This window comes from Labeo rohita, chromosome 11, assembly GCF_022985175.1.
Source record: "Labeo rohita strain BAU-BD-2019 chromosome 11, IGBB_LRoh.1.0, whole genome shotgun sequence".
NCBI lineage: Eukaryota > Metazoa > Chordata > Actinopteri > Cypriniformes > Cyprinidae > Labeo > Labeo rohita.
Window position 1 is genome coordinate 28,254,054 of NC_066879.1, and position 17,736 is coordinate 28,271,789.

Consider the following 17,736-nt stretch of genomic DNA (forward strand, 5'->3'; position numbering starts at 1 on the left):
TGCATTATTGAGGTATTAGATCATTAAAGGGTTACTTCTCCCAAAAATGAAAATTTTCTCATTAATCACTTACCCTCATGTTGTTCCAAACCCGTAAAAGCTTTGCTCGTCTTCGGAACACAAATTAAGATATTTTTGATGCATTCTGACAGCTCTCTGACCCACCCATAAACAGCAGTGTAATTAACACGATCAACGTCCAGAAACGTAGCAAGGAGATTGGTAAAATAATCCATGTGACATCAGGGGTTCAACCGTAATTTTGCAAAGCTACGAGAATACTTTTTGTATGCAAAGAAAACAAAAATAACAACTTTATTCATCAATTTGTCTTCACTGATGCCGTCAACTGATGCCGTAGTAGTTGTTGTTGAGAGAAATGGAGCAAGACACTGCTCTCAATTCTCTTTATTTATAGATATACATGAGAGAGAATGAGGAAGGTGTGGAGTGGATGGCTAACGTGTTCAGAACTTGAGACGTCCTTCAGGACAACAGGTTTCTCCAAGCATGGGACTGTATTCTCACACAGGAAGTGGCATGATGGCACAGAGTGACAGGAGCGAGGCATAGAGGGAGGAAGAGAGAGAGAGAGAGATTAATGGATTGATCGAGATGGAGAAAGAAGGACAGGGAGGGAGAAGAAAAAAGAGAGTAGGAGGCAGAAGAGCAGTGTGGCTGTGCCTTTAAGGATTCAATGAAAAACATGCTGCATAGAGCAGGATGAGTGGGTGCAGTCTGAGCTGGTACGAGTTCTGCACTGCGTGAGAAAAACAGGAGCACAGACGCAGAGACACAAGAACAGGAGAGAGAGTACCAGTCAGCGGAGGAGGGGATTGTGTCAGAGGGTAGGGGTGCAGGGTGGCAGAAAGGCAGGGAGGGGGGGCGTTCAGTGCACAACACAAAACCGAGTGCAGCCCTGCAATGGTGGACACACAGGAGCGGCTGGCGCAGGGAGCCCACACCACAACGCAACGGAGCCGCAGGCGCCCAGCCCCAACCGGGACGGCGGCCGCTCACGTACTGGCACCTGGAGCGGGACGCAGTGGTGGCACTGGAGTCATGGCCGCAACAGGCCGCAGATAGCGGCGGTCATGCTGCCGGAGATGAGGACCGAGGAGGCGGTGGCCAGCGCCTGCTTTGGACAGGTCTCCAAGCGCCTGGGACGGTTCTTCCGCCGCCTGCCCAAGTCCCGCTCCTGGTCCGAGGGCCTCCGCTTGCTGCGGCGCTCTAGCAGTAGCGGGACCCTCATGTTATCAGGTAACTTGAGACCGAGAGATGAGAAATATACTGGGTTAGTAAGTGACTGTGATACTAGAACTTAATGTACTTTTATCCTCTGTGACTAGACCTGGCCAATTAGGCTTCAGTCACAGAGCTTCCTTCAGTAGCCTTGTTGCTGCATCATGTTCTCGTTCTCCTTTTCTTGCTCTCGTGGTCTCTTTTTTCCCCCTCTCGGTCTTGTTTTCTCTCTCGTTGTATCTATTGTTGTCCATTTATGTGTTGAATAGACATTGATCTGTAACTCAGCCGGTAAAAGCTTCTGTGGTTCTAGAATGTGCCGGTAAACCAGGCAGACAGAGTGCAATGTATAATGCTTAATTGTACTATATAGCCACCATTTTAGCAACAGATTTACTTAATGCTGTTCAGAAACATGATGAAAACTACATTTACATCTTCTAAACCAAATGACTTTGCCTGTAAAAGAACTTGCTCGAGTGTGGTGGGTGATTGCCAATTTTAAATGGTTGTAAAGGTGTTGCTATGCAGTAGATTTGAGTATTCTGAGTGATCTCTATGGCATTGTTATGCACTTGCTAGGATATTCTAGCTCATCTTTAGAGGTTTGTATGGGGTGATCTTAAGTTCTTAGTGATTTCTGGGGTGTTGCTCCAATTTGGGGTATCATTCACATCAGTAGTACAATGATTTATATATTTGTATAAAGTCTCCCTGTCTGCAGGTTATGTACTGTTTGTGGAATCAAGTTGACCCGATGTATCATATCATATGGATCCCATCTCTGTTTCTCATGGATCGTTTGCTGTTTATGCAGTCAAGTTAGACGCCTAGGCATCAGTGGATGAATTTGATCTCAGTGCTGTTTTCGGCAAAATGACGTTTTGATCAGAAGCCAAGGGAGTTGAAATTGAATTTCCCATTGATCTGAACCGGAATCCCTCTTTGAGTAGACAGAGACTGGGATACAGTACACCAGCCTAATGAATAAAAAGTGATCTGCTTTAGTGCAAGTTAACTTCCCTTCTATTCACTTAGTATCACACTTTGAATAATAAAGAAGATATACTGATGAGACTTCTTTTTCTAAGTTTCAAAGAAAGTCTTTGGTTGAGACTGATGGTTTCATAAGTGAAGGTGATGGCCTGTGTGTTTAAAGGGATAGTTCACCCAAAAATTTAAATTCTGTAATTAATTCTGACCCACATGTCATTCGAAACCTGTTAGACCTTTGTTCATCTTCGGAACACAAATGAAGATAATTTTGATGAAATCTGAGAGAGAGCTCTCAGATTTCATCAAAAATATCTTATTTGTGTTCCGAAGATGAATGGAGGTGGAACGACGTGGGGGTGAGTAATTAGTGACAGAATTTTCATTTTTGGGTGAACTATCCCTTAAAGTTTTCATAGCAGTGCTTTTTTATAGACAAGTAGCCTGTAGTAACGTTTGAAAGTGTCTGTCAGTGCAGAACCACAGTGCTCTGATCACATCTGGCTTTTAACTCCCAGTAGACTTCTCTTTGTAAGTCATGGCCAATCCAATTAGCATTAAATTTTTTTGGCCAAAGTAAAGCCTTTTTAGTCTCTGGTTCAGAAATGCTTATGAGTTGACGAGCGCATGAGATAACGGCAGTACTTTTCTCACACTTTTTGCTTCATGATGACGTTACCCATCAGCTCCCGCACACACTGACGCACTGCTGTGGATGACACATGCTGAGTAAGACAGAAATCAGCAGCGGGCGGTGTGAATTTTACATGTCATGAAGTAAATGTCCAACTTCTCAAGCAGGATTTAAAGGCCTGAATGAGCTGCAGTGTAAACATGACCAAAACACCTCCATCTAGTGAGCCATTATGGTCTACGCTTAGATGTGACTGAACTATAGAAGTATTCTGTCAGCTCAAATTGCTGAGCCTGTGAGCTTGATTGTGAAAGCTTGGCTGTGAAATGCTGATAAGAGTTTAAACAAACCTGTCTGTATTCAGACTTTGTCAGCGTCTGTTTAAAGTAAACACTAGACACACATTTCTTTGTTATTTGTCACTAACAATGCACTCTTCACAATTACTTTCAATTTCATTTGACAATTTCCCACCCACAGTGTACTGTAATCAGGCTCAAACTGCTAGCTGTACATGTAAGGCTGTGTCTGTGGCATGTGTTCAGGGCTGCAGTGACTTGACCAGTGCATCTTATTAAATCCATTAGATTGGATTTTAGTGCACCTTCAGCATCTTGAGCATCTAAAAGTTTTTGCCCATGCTTGAAGACAAAACATCCTGATGTGTCAATACTTTACACCTCGGTAGGCCATGCTTTCCCTAAGCTAAGCATTAACTGGATCATGGCTATTTCTATTCATTATGTTTTAATAGGGTATAAACACAGAGTGCCAGACATTTATTTTTACTGTGGGTTTATTCCTCCCTACATAACAACAATATTTTCTTTTCTCTTGGAGTATTCCCATAAGAGCAAGGAACTAAAAGAGCATTTTGATTTGTGTTGGATTTAAATATATATATATATACAATTTAGAAAAAACCAAAAATGCAATATATAAAATAATACAATAATAAAATACATATATTATTTTGTTTTCAAGACAAATTGTATTACCAGAATATTTTTATGTCATAATTTGTTCATTTAGTTCAAATTTTCCAGGTTTAATTTGGAATTGGAATACTAAATTTTCACATTTTGGACTTTTGGACCAAAATATATAACAGTGGGGAGTTGGGGGAAAAAAACATGTTTCAAGTGTTCAGTCACTTTTTTTTTTCTTCTGTTTTGGGTTGATCGTGTTTTTCCAGTGGTTAAACTAGATGTGGGGGTGTCTACATGGAAAATAAAGAAACAAGGAAGCTGTGGAGGAAGGGAATAAAATGAGGAATTAAAGAGAAACAGTGAAAAATAAAGAGAGGAATGCTGTAAAAATAAAGAGAGGAAGGTTCTCGAGGTTTATAGTTTCATATGTCATATGTGAATGAAACAATCATATGTCTACATGTATTTCAGACCTGGTATTTATAAATATGAGTGTAAATGGTATAAATGACCATAATTAAATTGACTGAATTAAATAGACATTGTGTCTGTGAGAGGATGGATGGATGTAGTGATGTGACCAGGAGTGAGAAGTGCTTAAGAACTCACTTAATGTTAATCTTTAAAAAAATATATGTATATATATATATATATATATATATATATAATTTAATAACAAATATAATCTTTAGCAAATCACAAAATAAATATTAGTTTTTTATGCTTTATAATTTTGTGATGCATACATACACTTGTAGCATTTATGACAACTGATTTTATTTTTATGGTTTCTTTTTCTCATTTATATGGACAAAATACACTGAGAAAACCTAATGTAGGATTAACAATTTTCACTCAAAAATTTCGAATAAATTTCACAATAACATTGAATAGCATATTGAATAACACATTGAATTAAATGAATATTTAAAGTAAAAATACTGAATTTTTCTATTTATCTATCTATTTATTTATTTATTTATTTATTTATTTTTACAGTGCACTGCAGCATTGTATTTAAATATTGGTATCTCCATAATCCATAATAATAATAATTATCTGCTTATTAGAATTGACCATAAGTTGAATATAAGTGCATTTCTTGTAAATCATTGCAGAACTGCACACAACTTAATCTGAAATTTAGACAAAAAGAAAGGCCAGATTTTTTGTGTGTGGTTCTTCCTAAGACAAAAGGTCTGTTCAGTTTAATTACAGACTAAATGCCCACCAATTGCCCAGGACTATTATCCCAGGGGCTGTCTATGAATCTCTATGAATGGTAAAGTTTATCTATGCTTGGTCAATGTACAAGAACTACATGTTTTAAAACAGGTCATTGTATGTGAGTCAGAAAGCTTTTTTATGTTAACATTTGTTGCTGTTTGAATGACCCAGCGTGTTTCTGTCAAACTGGCTATGTGTTTGCGTCTGTTTATTGAAGTTTTTGTGTCTGTTTCTAATTTAGAAACATTAATTTGGGCTTAAATTACAGGGTTCAGTCAGATAGGTTACACTGGGACCAGGTTGTTGGAATATGATGCCATGCTGTGTGTGAATAGAGTGCTGCAGTGATGACGTATTTGTATGCCAACCCAAATAGCATCACCCTGGTTCCCTAAACCAAAATGATTTTTACACTACTTTTTAATTAATTGCCGAAAATAAGCTCTGTGACCAACAAATGTATATGATTCTTGATGAATAAAAATCAGACATACTATTAGGGGTCGACCGATATGTGTTTTTCAGGGTCGATGCCGATTCTGATTATTACAGATCAAGTAGACCGATAACCAATATTTTAAACCGATATATATGTCTGGTGTAAAAATGAAAATTTTTAATGATGTCAAAATGAAGAATAACAAGGGCTCTGACAAAAACTTTTTTTTAAAATGCTTTTAAATTATTTTATCAGCAAATCATAAAAATGCTTAATATTGGCGCAGATAATCAGTCAACCCTTACATACTATATCCACCATGTTGTTACCATCACATGACCTACAGCATCATTTGTGTTGCTTTCTCTCCCGTGGCCTCATGGGATGGTAATTCATCAAATACACACTCCAGAATCTCAGGTGGAAGTAGCAGGTCGTCCAAGGTCTTTTTGTCTACTATTTTTTTCGAATACTATAAATTCTGACATACAGTACTACACTTTTTGTATACTGTATAATTTTAAAGTAGCCATATTCAGTCAACTGACTTCAGGATGTTGGAACTGGAAGTAGTAAAATACTAAATCATTTCAGGTTCTGGCCTACAAAAATGTGTCATTCCTCAGCACTCTTTGAAATGAGCCAATGAATCTTCACTTTTTATTATAAAGGGCATCCTTGAATCATGGGAAAAGATGCACAGAAAGGTGACAAGGTCAGGTTCTCTGACTTGGCAGAGAGAAAGAAATTGCAGAAAACGCTGCTGACTGATGCAGAATCTGAAAGAGAGAGCGGCACGGAGAGAAAGAGGTGGTAGGAGGGTGCATACAGCTGGGGTGCATATGAGCCGCGGCTCTAAGAAGGAACTGTGACTCCTAAAGTGGAAAAATGCTGATGTATGGAAGAGAAGGGGGAGATCAGAAATGTCAAAAGGAAGTGGGAGGTGAGAAGGCGCGTGAGGGACAAAAAGGCATCAGTGTTCTTGTTCCCTCTATAAACTCCCCCTTACATTCCAGCTATCAGAGGGGAGTTTGGCATGCTTTTCCAGCTAAACAACCAAAATGTTTCTACTGATCAGCAGATGTGGTTAACTCCAAGAGGAAGTGACAATGTTCTAGTAGGAAGTGATGTTTTAAAGGGACAGGCCCAGCAATGCGTATTTGACTTCTCATACTGAGGAAATTCCACACATGGTCGAATAAACATTGTGTTTAATGTGACAAGGACAAGAGTTTGACCTCCTCTGTCACCAGCACTCCTGTTTTATAGCAGCACTGCAGCATTTCCAGGTTATGTAAACTTTGCTGCAATGCACTATCCATGGGGTTTCTCTAGCAATGACCCCAGCGTTACTCAAGAACATGAGTGTGACCACTCTGTTCATAAGGCGCTGCGGCTAAACAAATAGTCTGGGGTCATGGTTTCATGTGCCTCTGGGAAAAAATATGAAGCGTTTATTAGACTTTTGTCCACATGAGTGTGTTTGACAAATATATTGTACATAGACTTTTTTCCCCTGAACATCAGGATTTTAGAGGGCAAAATGTATATTTATACTTGTTGTAAACTGGTCAGAAGTACAAGCAAGCCATAATCTCTGTGCTTTACTAGTTTTTAATTAACAGTGCATCTTCCATTTAAGCAGCTTAAAGGGATAGTTCACCTAAAAATGAAAATTCTGTCATTAATTACTCACCCTCATGTTGTTCCAAACCCGTATTCAATTCAGTTAAATTCAAATTTATTTGTATAGCGCCTTTCACGATACATATCGTTGCAAAGCAACTTTACAGCAAATTAAAGTTTTTACAATATATTTAGTAGTAGCCTCAGTAGTACCTCAGTTTAGTACTAGTGGTGACTATTTTAAGTTGATGTACATATGGCAGAGATGTATGGTAAAGATCAATTAATGACGTAATCAAACAGACAAAGAACACTATAAATTAGTAGCAAAATTCGGTAGTGCTGGATTGTTGTTTCAGGGTTGGCATCATCTGAAGTCCTCTGAGGGGTTGGCATCATCTCTTCTTAAGTGTTCTGGATCCAGACTGAAGCTTGTGAATTCCTAGTTACCATGGGATGTCAATCCCTTGGCAGAAACAGAGAACAAATAGGAACATAATTAGCGTAGCTGCTGTTCAAACCAAGCAAAGATTAATAATGTTAAAAGAAATTGTTGAATAAAGTTGTTATTTTTGTTTTCTTTGTGCACAAAAGTATTCTTGTAGCTTCATAACATTATAATTGAACCACTGACATCACATGGACTATTTTAACGATGTCCTTACTAACTTTCTGGGTCTTGTACGTGTCAGTTGCATTGCTGTCTATGCAGGGTCTCGGATTTCATCAAAAGTACCTTAATTTGTCTTCCAAAGATGAACGAAGGTGAACGAAGGTGCTACGGGATCAGATATAACTGCAGTAAAAGTTTATGAGATGCATTATTTGAATGCTTGGCTAAAAAGATGAGTCTTTAATCTAGATTTAAACAGAGAGAGTGTGTCCGAACTCCGAACGTTATCAGGAAGCCTATTCCAGAGTTTGTAGATTGTCTAGTTGTAGATTGTAAGCCAAGAGATTCTGTGTACTGTTTTTTGGTCCAATAAGTAATATATCTGTCTTATCTGAATTTAATAGGAGAAAATTATTAGTCATCCAATCTTTTACATTTTTAACACACTCTGTTAACTTTGATAATTTAGAAGTTTCATCTGGTCTTGTTGAGATATATAGTTGAGTATCATCAGCATAACAATGGAAACTAATCCATATTTTCCAGTAATATTACCAAGGGGCAGCATGTATATTGAAAATAGCAGAGGACCTAGGACAGATCCTTGTGGCACTCCATACTTTACTGGTGATAAATGAGATGACTCCCCGTTTAGATAAACAAAGTGGTAGTGATCAGACAGGTAGGATCTAAACCATCTTAAAGCCTGCCCTTGGATACCCACATAGTTTTGTAGTCAATCTATTAGTAAGTCATGATCTAATAGATTGATCAAGTAGATTGATCATGATCTAATAGATTAATCACTAAGATCAAGTAAAACTAGCAATGAGATGCAGCCTTGGTCTGACGCAAGAAGCAAGTCATTTGTGATTTTAACAAATAGGACCTTCATTCATCTTTGGAACCCGCAGCACCTTCGTTCATCTTTGGAAGACAAATTAAGGTACTTTTGATGAAATCCGAGACCCTGCATAGACAGCAATGCAACTGACACGTACAAGACCCAGAAAGTTAGTAAGGACATCGTTAAAATAGTCCATGTGATGTCAGTGGTTCAATTATAATGTTATGAAGCTACAAGAATACTTTTGTGCACAATGAAAACAAAAATAACAACTTTATTCAACAATTTCTTTTCTTCCATGTCAGTGTTCACAAGAGTACCACGACGAGAGTCTCCAGACTTTTGAATGGTGGTTGAAATAATACTTTTTTTAGAAATAAAAAGTTATACTATTTCCATCTTAAATTTTCATTAAGTTTAACTGATTTTTGTGGACCTTTTTCATTTTACATTCCAGACAGATGATAGTACCTGCCAGTCATATTCTTTCTGGTTCATTATGGGTGAATCATATATATTGTATTATCCTCCACACTGAGGGCATGTGCAAAGATGTGTTAAATCTCTTTACAGTTCTTCTGTCTGTAACCCCAGAAGCTGACGGTCAGTGATTAGCAGTTGGCGGCACACTTCTCAGATTAATCAGGTTTAGGGGGTTCAGACCGCACTGCTGTAAGGACATGATAATGGAGAGGAGCATATGTGAGCACTCAGGTTAAAGGGTAAAGAAGCATCCTGTGACACTAATTAACCTCAACATGTAATCTAAAGAGTTTCAAAGAAGATTTGGCTGGTGTAAACCTCCAATCTTGTTTGGGACATTTAACTGTGTCCCATGAAGTTTTGACTGGAACAGACTACCATTAACTGATTCTACTGAAACCTATCCAGTGTTTTGATTTCTAGCTTGTCAGTACTTGCTGATTAAAGGCATAGTTCATGAAAATTCTGTTATTAATTACTCACCCTTATGTCATTCCAAACTCTTCAGAGCATAAATTAAGATATATTTTTTAATGAAATCTGAGAGCTTTCTGACCCTGCATAGACAGCAATGCAACTAACACGGCCTAGAAAAGTAGTAAGGACATGGTTAAAATAGTCCATGTGACATCAGTGGTTTAACCTTAATGTTATGAAGCTACGAGAATACTTTTTGTTCGCAAAGAAAACAAAAATAACTTTATTCAAGAACTTTATTTCTTCTCTTCCATGTCAGTCTTTGATGTGTGTTCATGAGAGTACCACAGCACATGCATGAATGGTGGTAATAGGGTTAAAGTTGTCCTGTTTAATCTGACATTAAATGCCTTGTGCATAGTCTCATGAAACTACAAGATGCTTTTAAAGGCGAATTTAAAGCGGATGTTTCTTTTTAATTATCAGTTGTTTACTGGTCAAATGGTAAGATTGCCAATACTGTCTTACAAGTGAAAAAAAGAACTCGTCCTTGAAGTGTTGTCTTCTAGATCATGTATGTAATAGCCTTTTAAAAGACTAAATGAGTTTCGCTCCCCCATGATGTGGTAATGGTATCATCTTATAATATTTCAGCCCCTTAATCTGCACAGTTCCACCCATGGCGCCGCCATTTTGTTTTCGCAAGTGGAAACAGTTCTAACACCATGGCAAAACACTGAGCAAAGCATGCTAACTGTTCTGTCGTTGGCTGCACAGACGAGCACAGAACACTATTTAGAGACCCAGCCTCAGAGGAGACAAAAGAGCAGCAGATTTATTAATTTATTTACTGTACGTTATGCTGCTGCCACACAGATCTAATATAAACATGCGATTTCTTTTCCATCTGTTTACCTTCACAGACATAACCGACTGTTTTTGTACCTTGTGTGTTTTTAACATAAACTTATGTGTTTGAAAGTTTAAGCACAATAAGACATGAAAGAGAACTTACTTAAGTACTCTTATGCTGTGTGACAGCCACTTTCTGACCGCGTTCTTCGGATGTGTGCGCTCAGAAAACTGTATATCAGAAGTTTAAACTGATTTAGCTTTAAAACACATGATTTCAGTGTGATAGACATGATAATCAAAACCAAACATGTTTTTTGGCAGAGTATCTGAGTTACGAGCTGTAAAGGCACAACCATATGTACAAAAACATCATGTTTCTGCTTTCACTCAAAATGGGCATTTTCAAAATGATGTAATAAATGATCTGTGTGGCATTTTGAGCTTAAACTTCACAGATACATTCTGGGGACTCCTGAGACTTATTTTACACATTGCAAAAAGGGCCTAATAGGTCTCCTTTAATGTGCTTTGAAAATGTCTTCACTATAAAAGTCAGTTTCTTGGTGAAGTAATTTTTATACATGTATATGTGAGATACAGACCATTTTGCAGGATGCCTCATTGTCATCTGACTGCTGCTGCACGTGCCAGGTTTTTCATTTAAAAGTCACTGCTGCGTAAAGTTATCAGGGTGTTGCATTAAACCACACTGTTGATATCAGGCTGAGGTTGAAGGTGAGAGTCAGAACCGGATGGAAGCCTCGCCCTCCGCCCATAATGCATTTCCTGAACCTGAGTCATTCTGTTTGGTTTGGACACTGTTTTTCATAGTCCCACTCAACACTCCCCTCAAGATTTATATTTTGGTGACAGACCATCGAAAGTGACGTCCATTTTCCATGTGCGTTATCAGTGTTGTGTAGAGGCTCTTAGCATTCGCAGTCTCCTTTCAGAGTGATCTGCACCTCCCTGTTCTTCTACAGTGACAGTAGCAATGTGTTTGGCGCTGATAATCAATCAGCATTCACTCTTGTCATCTGTCACTCGCGCTGTGTGTAGAGACAGATACCTCAGTCAAAACAAAAACCCATTTCTGTGGCATTGTCAGTAAAGCACTTCGTGTTGTTGGCCACAGACTATCTGTTTATACAATACATATGACACTGCAGCCTCACTGAAGGACACCGTGTCATGTAAAATCACGGTCGGCCTGTGCTGCAGAATATACAGTGGTGCAGAGTGTCGTTTCCTTGGTTACTGTGTGGCTGTGAGCAATGAATATTGATGCTCAGAGTGCTTTTTAGCTCCTAAATTTACTCTCTGTGCTGGTCTGAGGTCATTTTATTATCTCGATTATGATGCTAATGGGGATTTTAGAATAATGAGTGTAGCTTGCACCAGTTTTTTTTTTTTTTTTTTTTTTTTTATACAATATGCTACTTTCCAAAGCAAATATGTAGAAAAAGTTGACTGGATGGGCAATTACAGGAGGAAAAAAATGAACCCCAGTGTCAATGAAAAGTTTCTTGGCACAAATTAAACAGCAGCTGTCTGTGCCAGCCTTTTAATAACCTTATTTCATTGGCCTCTGTTAACCTTTGATGTTGGCACAGTGGCGCCCTCTAGCGATTGAGCTACCATGTAAAGCCTGATTGTAAACCCAATTGCAAATATTTTATATTTTTATATAATATAATAGAAATATAAAGTATAAATATGTATTATGTGATATTGTATAATATTTTTTCAGATTAGTTTGTAAAATATTATATGCATTTAGCAGGTGCTTTTAATCACATTTTAATTTTAGTATATTTTAATTCTATTTATATGTTTTAAATGAAATAAAGTGTTTGTATTATTTACATCATTTTTATTTTGAAATATTTATGTTTAATATTTTATTGTTTTGTTTTATTATTATTTTATTAGACTATTATTATAAATTATTCTATTTTATTGTTTACATTTTATTATATATAAATATTACATATAGGCATATGTTTTTATTCTTGAATTGCATCTCAAATTAGTTTTTTAGTATTATATGCACTTAGCAGTTGCTTTTTTATCACAATTTAAATTAAAAGAAATTTTTTCAAATAAAGTATTTGTATTATTAATTTATATTTTATTTTGTATTATTATTATTATTATTATTATTATTATTATTATATTGAATTATTTTATTTTTTATATTTTAGTATATATAAATATTAAAGAATATAGACATATATTTATTATATATAGGCATTTTTTCTATTATTCCTGAAATGCATCTCTTAAGAAATGATAAACACAATTATTGGAAATAAATATTGTATATTTTCTATTAAATTAGTTTTTTTTTTTTTTTTGTATTATATGCATTTAGCAGTTGCTTTTTTAGCGCATTTTAATTTTAGTATATTTAGTATATTTTAATTCTATATAAGTATTTGTATTATTTTATTATTTTTATACGTTCTATTTTAAAATATTATTTTATATTTTATTATTATTAAAATTATTATTATATTAAATTATTTTATATTATTCTGTTTATATTTTATTATATATAATTATTATATGTATGCATATATTTATTATATATAGGCATATCTTTTTTATTCTTGAAATTCATTCTCTTAAGAAATAATAAAGTGTAAGAGAAAAAGATTCACCCATCTACTCATTCATCCTTCTGTGCAAACGTTGCAGTATTTTAAATCAGACATCCACTAGATGGCACCACACACAGCAACTATATTAAAAAGCACAATTGATATCACTGTAATGAAGGTTACAGCTGCTATAGTTGCCATTGCATAAAAGAAACAAAGTCTTCTGAATTCTATAAACATCTATCTTGGGGTCAAATCAGTTGAAAGTGAATGAATAGGGCACTGTTTAACCGAGCCGTGAGAAGCTCACATGACTGAATTCCTTCTCATAATTTATGTTTATATGGAGGACACACCAGACATTCTGTCTAATGTAAATGAGCTGTTCATTCTGAAGCGTCTCTGCTATCTCTAGTTTGTGAAGTGCATGTGTCTGAGACAGATGCCCGCAACATACAGATTGTCAGTTTATCATCACCAGCTCCAGTCTAGATTTTCTCCGAGGCTTCGGTGCTCGTGCTGACACAGATATTTACAGTGAATATAACACATGACCTAATCCTCCTCCGGCCTTTTCAAACCTTCTTGTTTTAAAGAAGCTGAAAGAGTGTTGGCAGCCCTCACTGGCTCTCTGAACTGGGCTGTTTGGCTGTGTGCTTCATGGCTGTTAGTGACTGTGTGTGTCCTTTTTGTCTCTGGCCTCCAGACTGCAGCTACACATGTCATTTGGAGTGTCAGGGGCTTGTTCAGCTGGACTGCAACCAACTAGACCAGCCGACGGAGGATGTGTCTACCCCCGCTCCACAGAGGCCCGGCGCCAAAGACCCTCAGGAGACGGTAAGTTCTCTCACTCAGCCATTATTGCTCTATGCACACTATAAAATGGAGATCCTCACTATATAGATACACAAGAAGACAGAACAGATACAGATTGTTTATCCCATCTGGTGGGCCAAAAATGGGTCACAGGCCCATTTCATGGATATTACCATGCATAGTCAGGAAAGCAGAATAAATTGACTTAACAACTTCCAAATATCAAATATCTTTTTACACACTCAGATTCTACAAATTTTAGCACAATGGCAATTGTGGCTTTATATCTCATAATTGTGACTTTATTTCTCACAACGTGACTTTACATCTCATAATTTTGACTTTATTTCCTGTAATTGTGACTTTATGTCTGACAATGTGACTTTATATCTCATATTTTTGACTTTATTTCCCCATAATTGTGACTTTATACCCGCCATAAGACTTTATATCTCATAGTTGTGGATTTATTTCCCGTAATTGTGACTTTATATCTGATAATATGACTTTATATCTCATAATTGTGGCTTTGTTTCTCATAATTGTTGCTTTATATTTAACAATGTGACTTTGTTTCTCGCATCTTCTAATTTATATCTCACACTGTAACTATACTGTATCTCACAGTATGAATTTTTCTTACATTTGCAAATATATGTCTCAGAATGTGACTTTATATCACATAATAGGGGTTATGTGCAGTAAACTTCCGTATTCTGTTAAACAGGTCTCATTGCTTCCGGTTCACGCGTTTTGCATATGCTTCGTTAAATGTGAAGCTGTTTTATTCAAGATACCGTTAAAGTAGATACCAAAGATGATCATAACTATGATCATCATGTCCATCACATAAGTTTTTTTATCTTTATTCTTTTCACTAACATTTATATATAAAATTCGAGTAAAACATCAACAATAAAAACAGATTAACACGTTCACAACTAACACTATATATCACACATATATCTCACACTATGTATCTTGCATGTGACTGTTATATTTGCAAATATCTCATAGTGTGACATTATATCTCACAGTGTGACTGTGACATTATATCTCATACTGCAATTTATGTTCCAGAATTACAATGTGCTTTTTTTTTTTTTTTTTACACCCGAAAATGAAGATTACTCCATGATTTACTCACCCTCAAGCCTTTCTAGGTATATATGATGAGTACAGTCTGAGTTATATTAAAAAAATGTCCTGGCTCCTCCAAAACTTTACAACGGCAGTTAATGTTGGTCAAGATTTTGAAACCCAAAAAAGTGCGTTCATCCAACATAAAAACTGCTGCACAAGGCTCCAAGAGGTTAATAAAGACCTTCTGAACCGAAGCAATGCATTTGTGTAAAAATATCCATATTTAAAACTTTATAAACTGTAATCTCTGACTTTTACGTTTTTTATACACACATTCACAGTGTGTGTTCACAAGAGTGGCATTTCAGCGAATGCTGTAGGACATTAATCATAAAGCAAAGCAGGCTTCTATATTAGTGGTGTCATATTAAATTATGGTACTTTGACACATACCATGGTATTAAATGATTGCCGTGTTTCTTCACCATGCTCTTTATTTAATATATAAATATAGTAGAATATAGTAATATATAGATACTTTTGTGGTACTTTTGTGATGGATGGAGTGAAGTGAAGCATGCAAGGAGCTTTCCAAATTTAGAAAGAGAGCATGAAATTATGCAGCGAGATGCAAGGGATGAAGCGGAAACTGAATCTGATCCTCCCTGGGTTGCTTGACTGGGACACATTAGCACATGCTTAACTGCCTCTCTGATGCTTGGCTGCGTTTTACAGTGGCAGAGAGTTTAATCCCAGGTACACAGGAAGTGACAGCACAGTTGGGACTGAGGAAGGGCTTGTGTTGTCCTCAGAAACACACACACAAAGGAATACACTTACTTTTGCAGAGCACATCCTATGATCCTATGGTGCCTGACCAAAAGGTCAAAACGATATGACCTAGAGGCCAATCAGACATCCAGTAAGCTATTTCTCTCCAGAGCAGTTATATTGTCAGAATTGTCATTACTGAAAAACGTTTCTTCTCCCTTGTAGTATTATTTATGAGGCTCCTCCTGTCTGTTCCCATCTCCTCTAAATCAAGAAAAGAGCAAACCCAGCTGGCCTGTGCTGTCAGTGAGATTGAGAGCTGTTGAATGGTGAGCTGTCAGCAGAGGGCATTATGGTTATTTCTCAACAGAAATGAATTTCACATTAGTGGTCTCCTCACACAGGGCTTTGGTCTTGTGAACTACAGATTGTATCACTGATTTGATGCAGCTTCATAAAATAGGAGATAAGGTTGTGCAATTGTGATTGTACAAAATAACCATTTATAGTTGTCTGTTATTCCAAACTTCACCACACGGGGTAGATATTTATTATGCAGAACCATTCAAGGATGATTCAGTGTGATTTGCATTTGAATGCCTCCATTACAGTCTGAATGAGTGTCTTTTGCAACAAAACACATGAGACATGCTTTAAACAAGTAAATAAATTAATGTGTTAATGTGTACATATATATATATATATATATATATATATGTACATGTTGGTCCATGTGCCTGTTACACCTGCATCAGTTGAGTTATAGTTGTCTTTACTACCAGTCAAACACCCCAAAGAGACATACCATTCTGCACACACACAGGCATTGAACATGCACAGGAAATGCAGATAGCCCCTAAAGAGAGTCTCAAAACTTAATTACAGCCAAAACAGAAGCTAAACACCCCCTCACTGGCTTCAGGGATTTACAGAGCTCTGCAGCCAGAAGCATTTATTCAAACAGAGCTTCTTCACAGCCACAACAGTGCCAGGGGAACAGGGGAGGACCATTGACCTCATGTAGATGAATCACAGAGATATGAGGGAGTCTCTGTGTGTGTGAATCTCAAGGGCATTTGCTAAGATAGCTCTTGGGCTTGGCAAGCACTTTTTTTGTTATATCGCCATTTTCTGCCCAATTATGATATACAGTAGACTACCGTTTTTTTAAAGGGAAAGTTCACCCAAAAATGAAAATTCTGTCATTAATTATTCACCCTCGTGTTGTTCCAAACCTGTAAGACCTTAATTTATCTGCTGAACACAAATTAAGATATTTTTGATGAAATACAAGAGCTTTGACTCTGCATAGACAGCAATGCAACTACCACTTTCAGAGCCTAGAAAGGTGGTAAGAGCATCATTAAATAGTCCATGTCAGTGGTTCCCAACCACGGTCCTGGAGGCCCCCCATCACTGCATGTTTTCTATGTCTCCTTAATCAAACAAACCTGTTTCAGATCATCAGCTCATTAGTAGAGACTCTAAGACCTGAAATTGGTGTCAGACAAAGGAGAGATGCAAAATGTGCAGTGTTGGGGGGCCTCCAGGAACGTGGTTGGGAACCACTGGTCCATGTGACATCAGTAGTTCAACCGTAATGTTACGAAGCTACGAGAATACTTTTTGTGTGCAAAGAAAACAAAAATAATGACTTTTTTCAACAATTTCTTCTCTTCCTTGCCAGTGGACGTGCAGAGCTTTCTGGGCCTTGAACATGGTAGTTGTGTTGCTGTCTATACAGAGTCAAAGCTCTCAGATTTCATCAAAAATATCTTAATTTGTGTTCCGAAGATAAACAAACGTCTTACAGGTTTGAAATGACATTGAGGGTGAGTAATTAATGACAGAATTTTCATTTTTGTGTGAACTGCATTTGGTGAGGCTGCATTTGTATTTGATCAAAAATAGAGTAAAAAATTAACATTGTTACAATTTAAATAAATAATTATATATATATATATATATATATATATATATATATATATATATATATATTTTTTTTTTTTTTATTATTTTTTTTTTAACGTAAGCTGAAATTTCAGCATCATTACTTTTAGTGATTTGGTGATTGATTTGGTGCTTAAGAAACTTATCTTATTGTTATCAATGATGAAAACAGCTGTGATGCTTAATATTTTTGTGGAAACCATGATCA

General features: G+C 36.7%; 1 protein-coding gene across 2 annotated transcripts in view; it reads left to right on the forward strand.

The window, feature by feature from the left end:
• The window catches only part of rassf5 (Ras association domain family member 5), a 51,630-nt gene that overhangs the window by 8,445 nt on the left and 25,449 nt on the right, over positions 1 to 17,736 (forward strand). Inside the window, exons 1-2 of one of the 2 annotated variants that reach the window (XM_051122911.1) lie at positions 726 to 1,260; positions 13,615 to 13,745. In XM_051122911.1, coding sequence (XP_050978868.1) covers positions 1,095 to 1,260; positions 13,615 to 13,745 — 297 coding nt within the window. In that variant the 5' untranslated portion in view covers positions 726 to 1,094. Of the gene's footprint in view, positions 1 to 725; positions 1,261 to 13,614; positions 13,746 to 17,736 lie in introns of those variants that run through there. The other variant, XM_051122909.1, reaches the window with a different exon arrangement.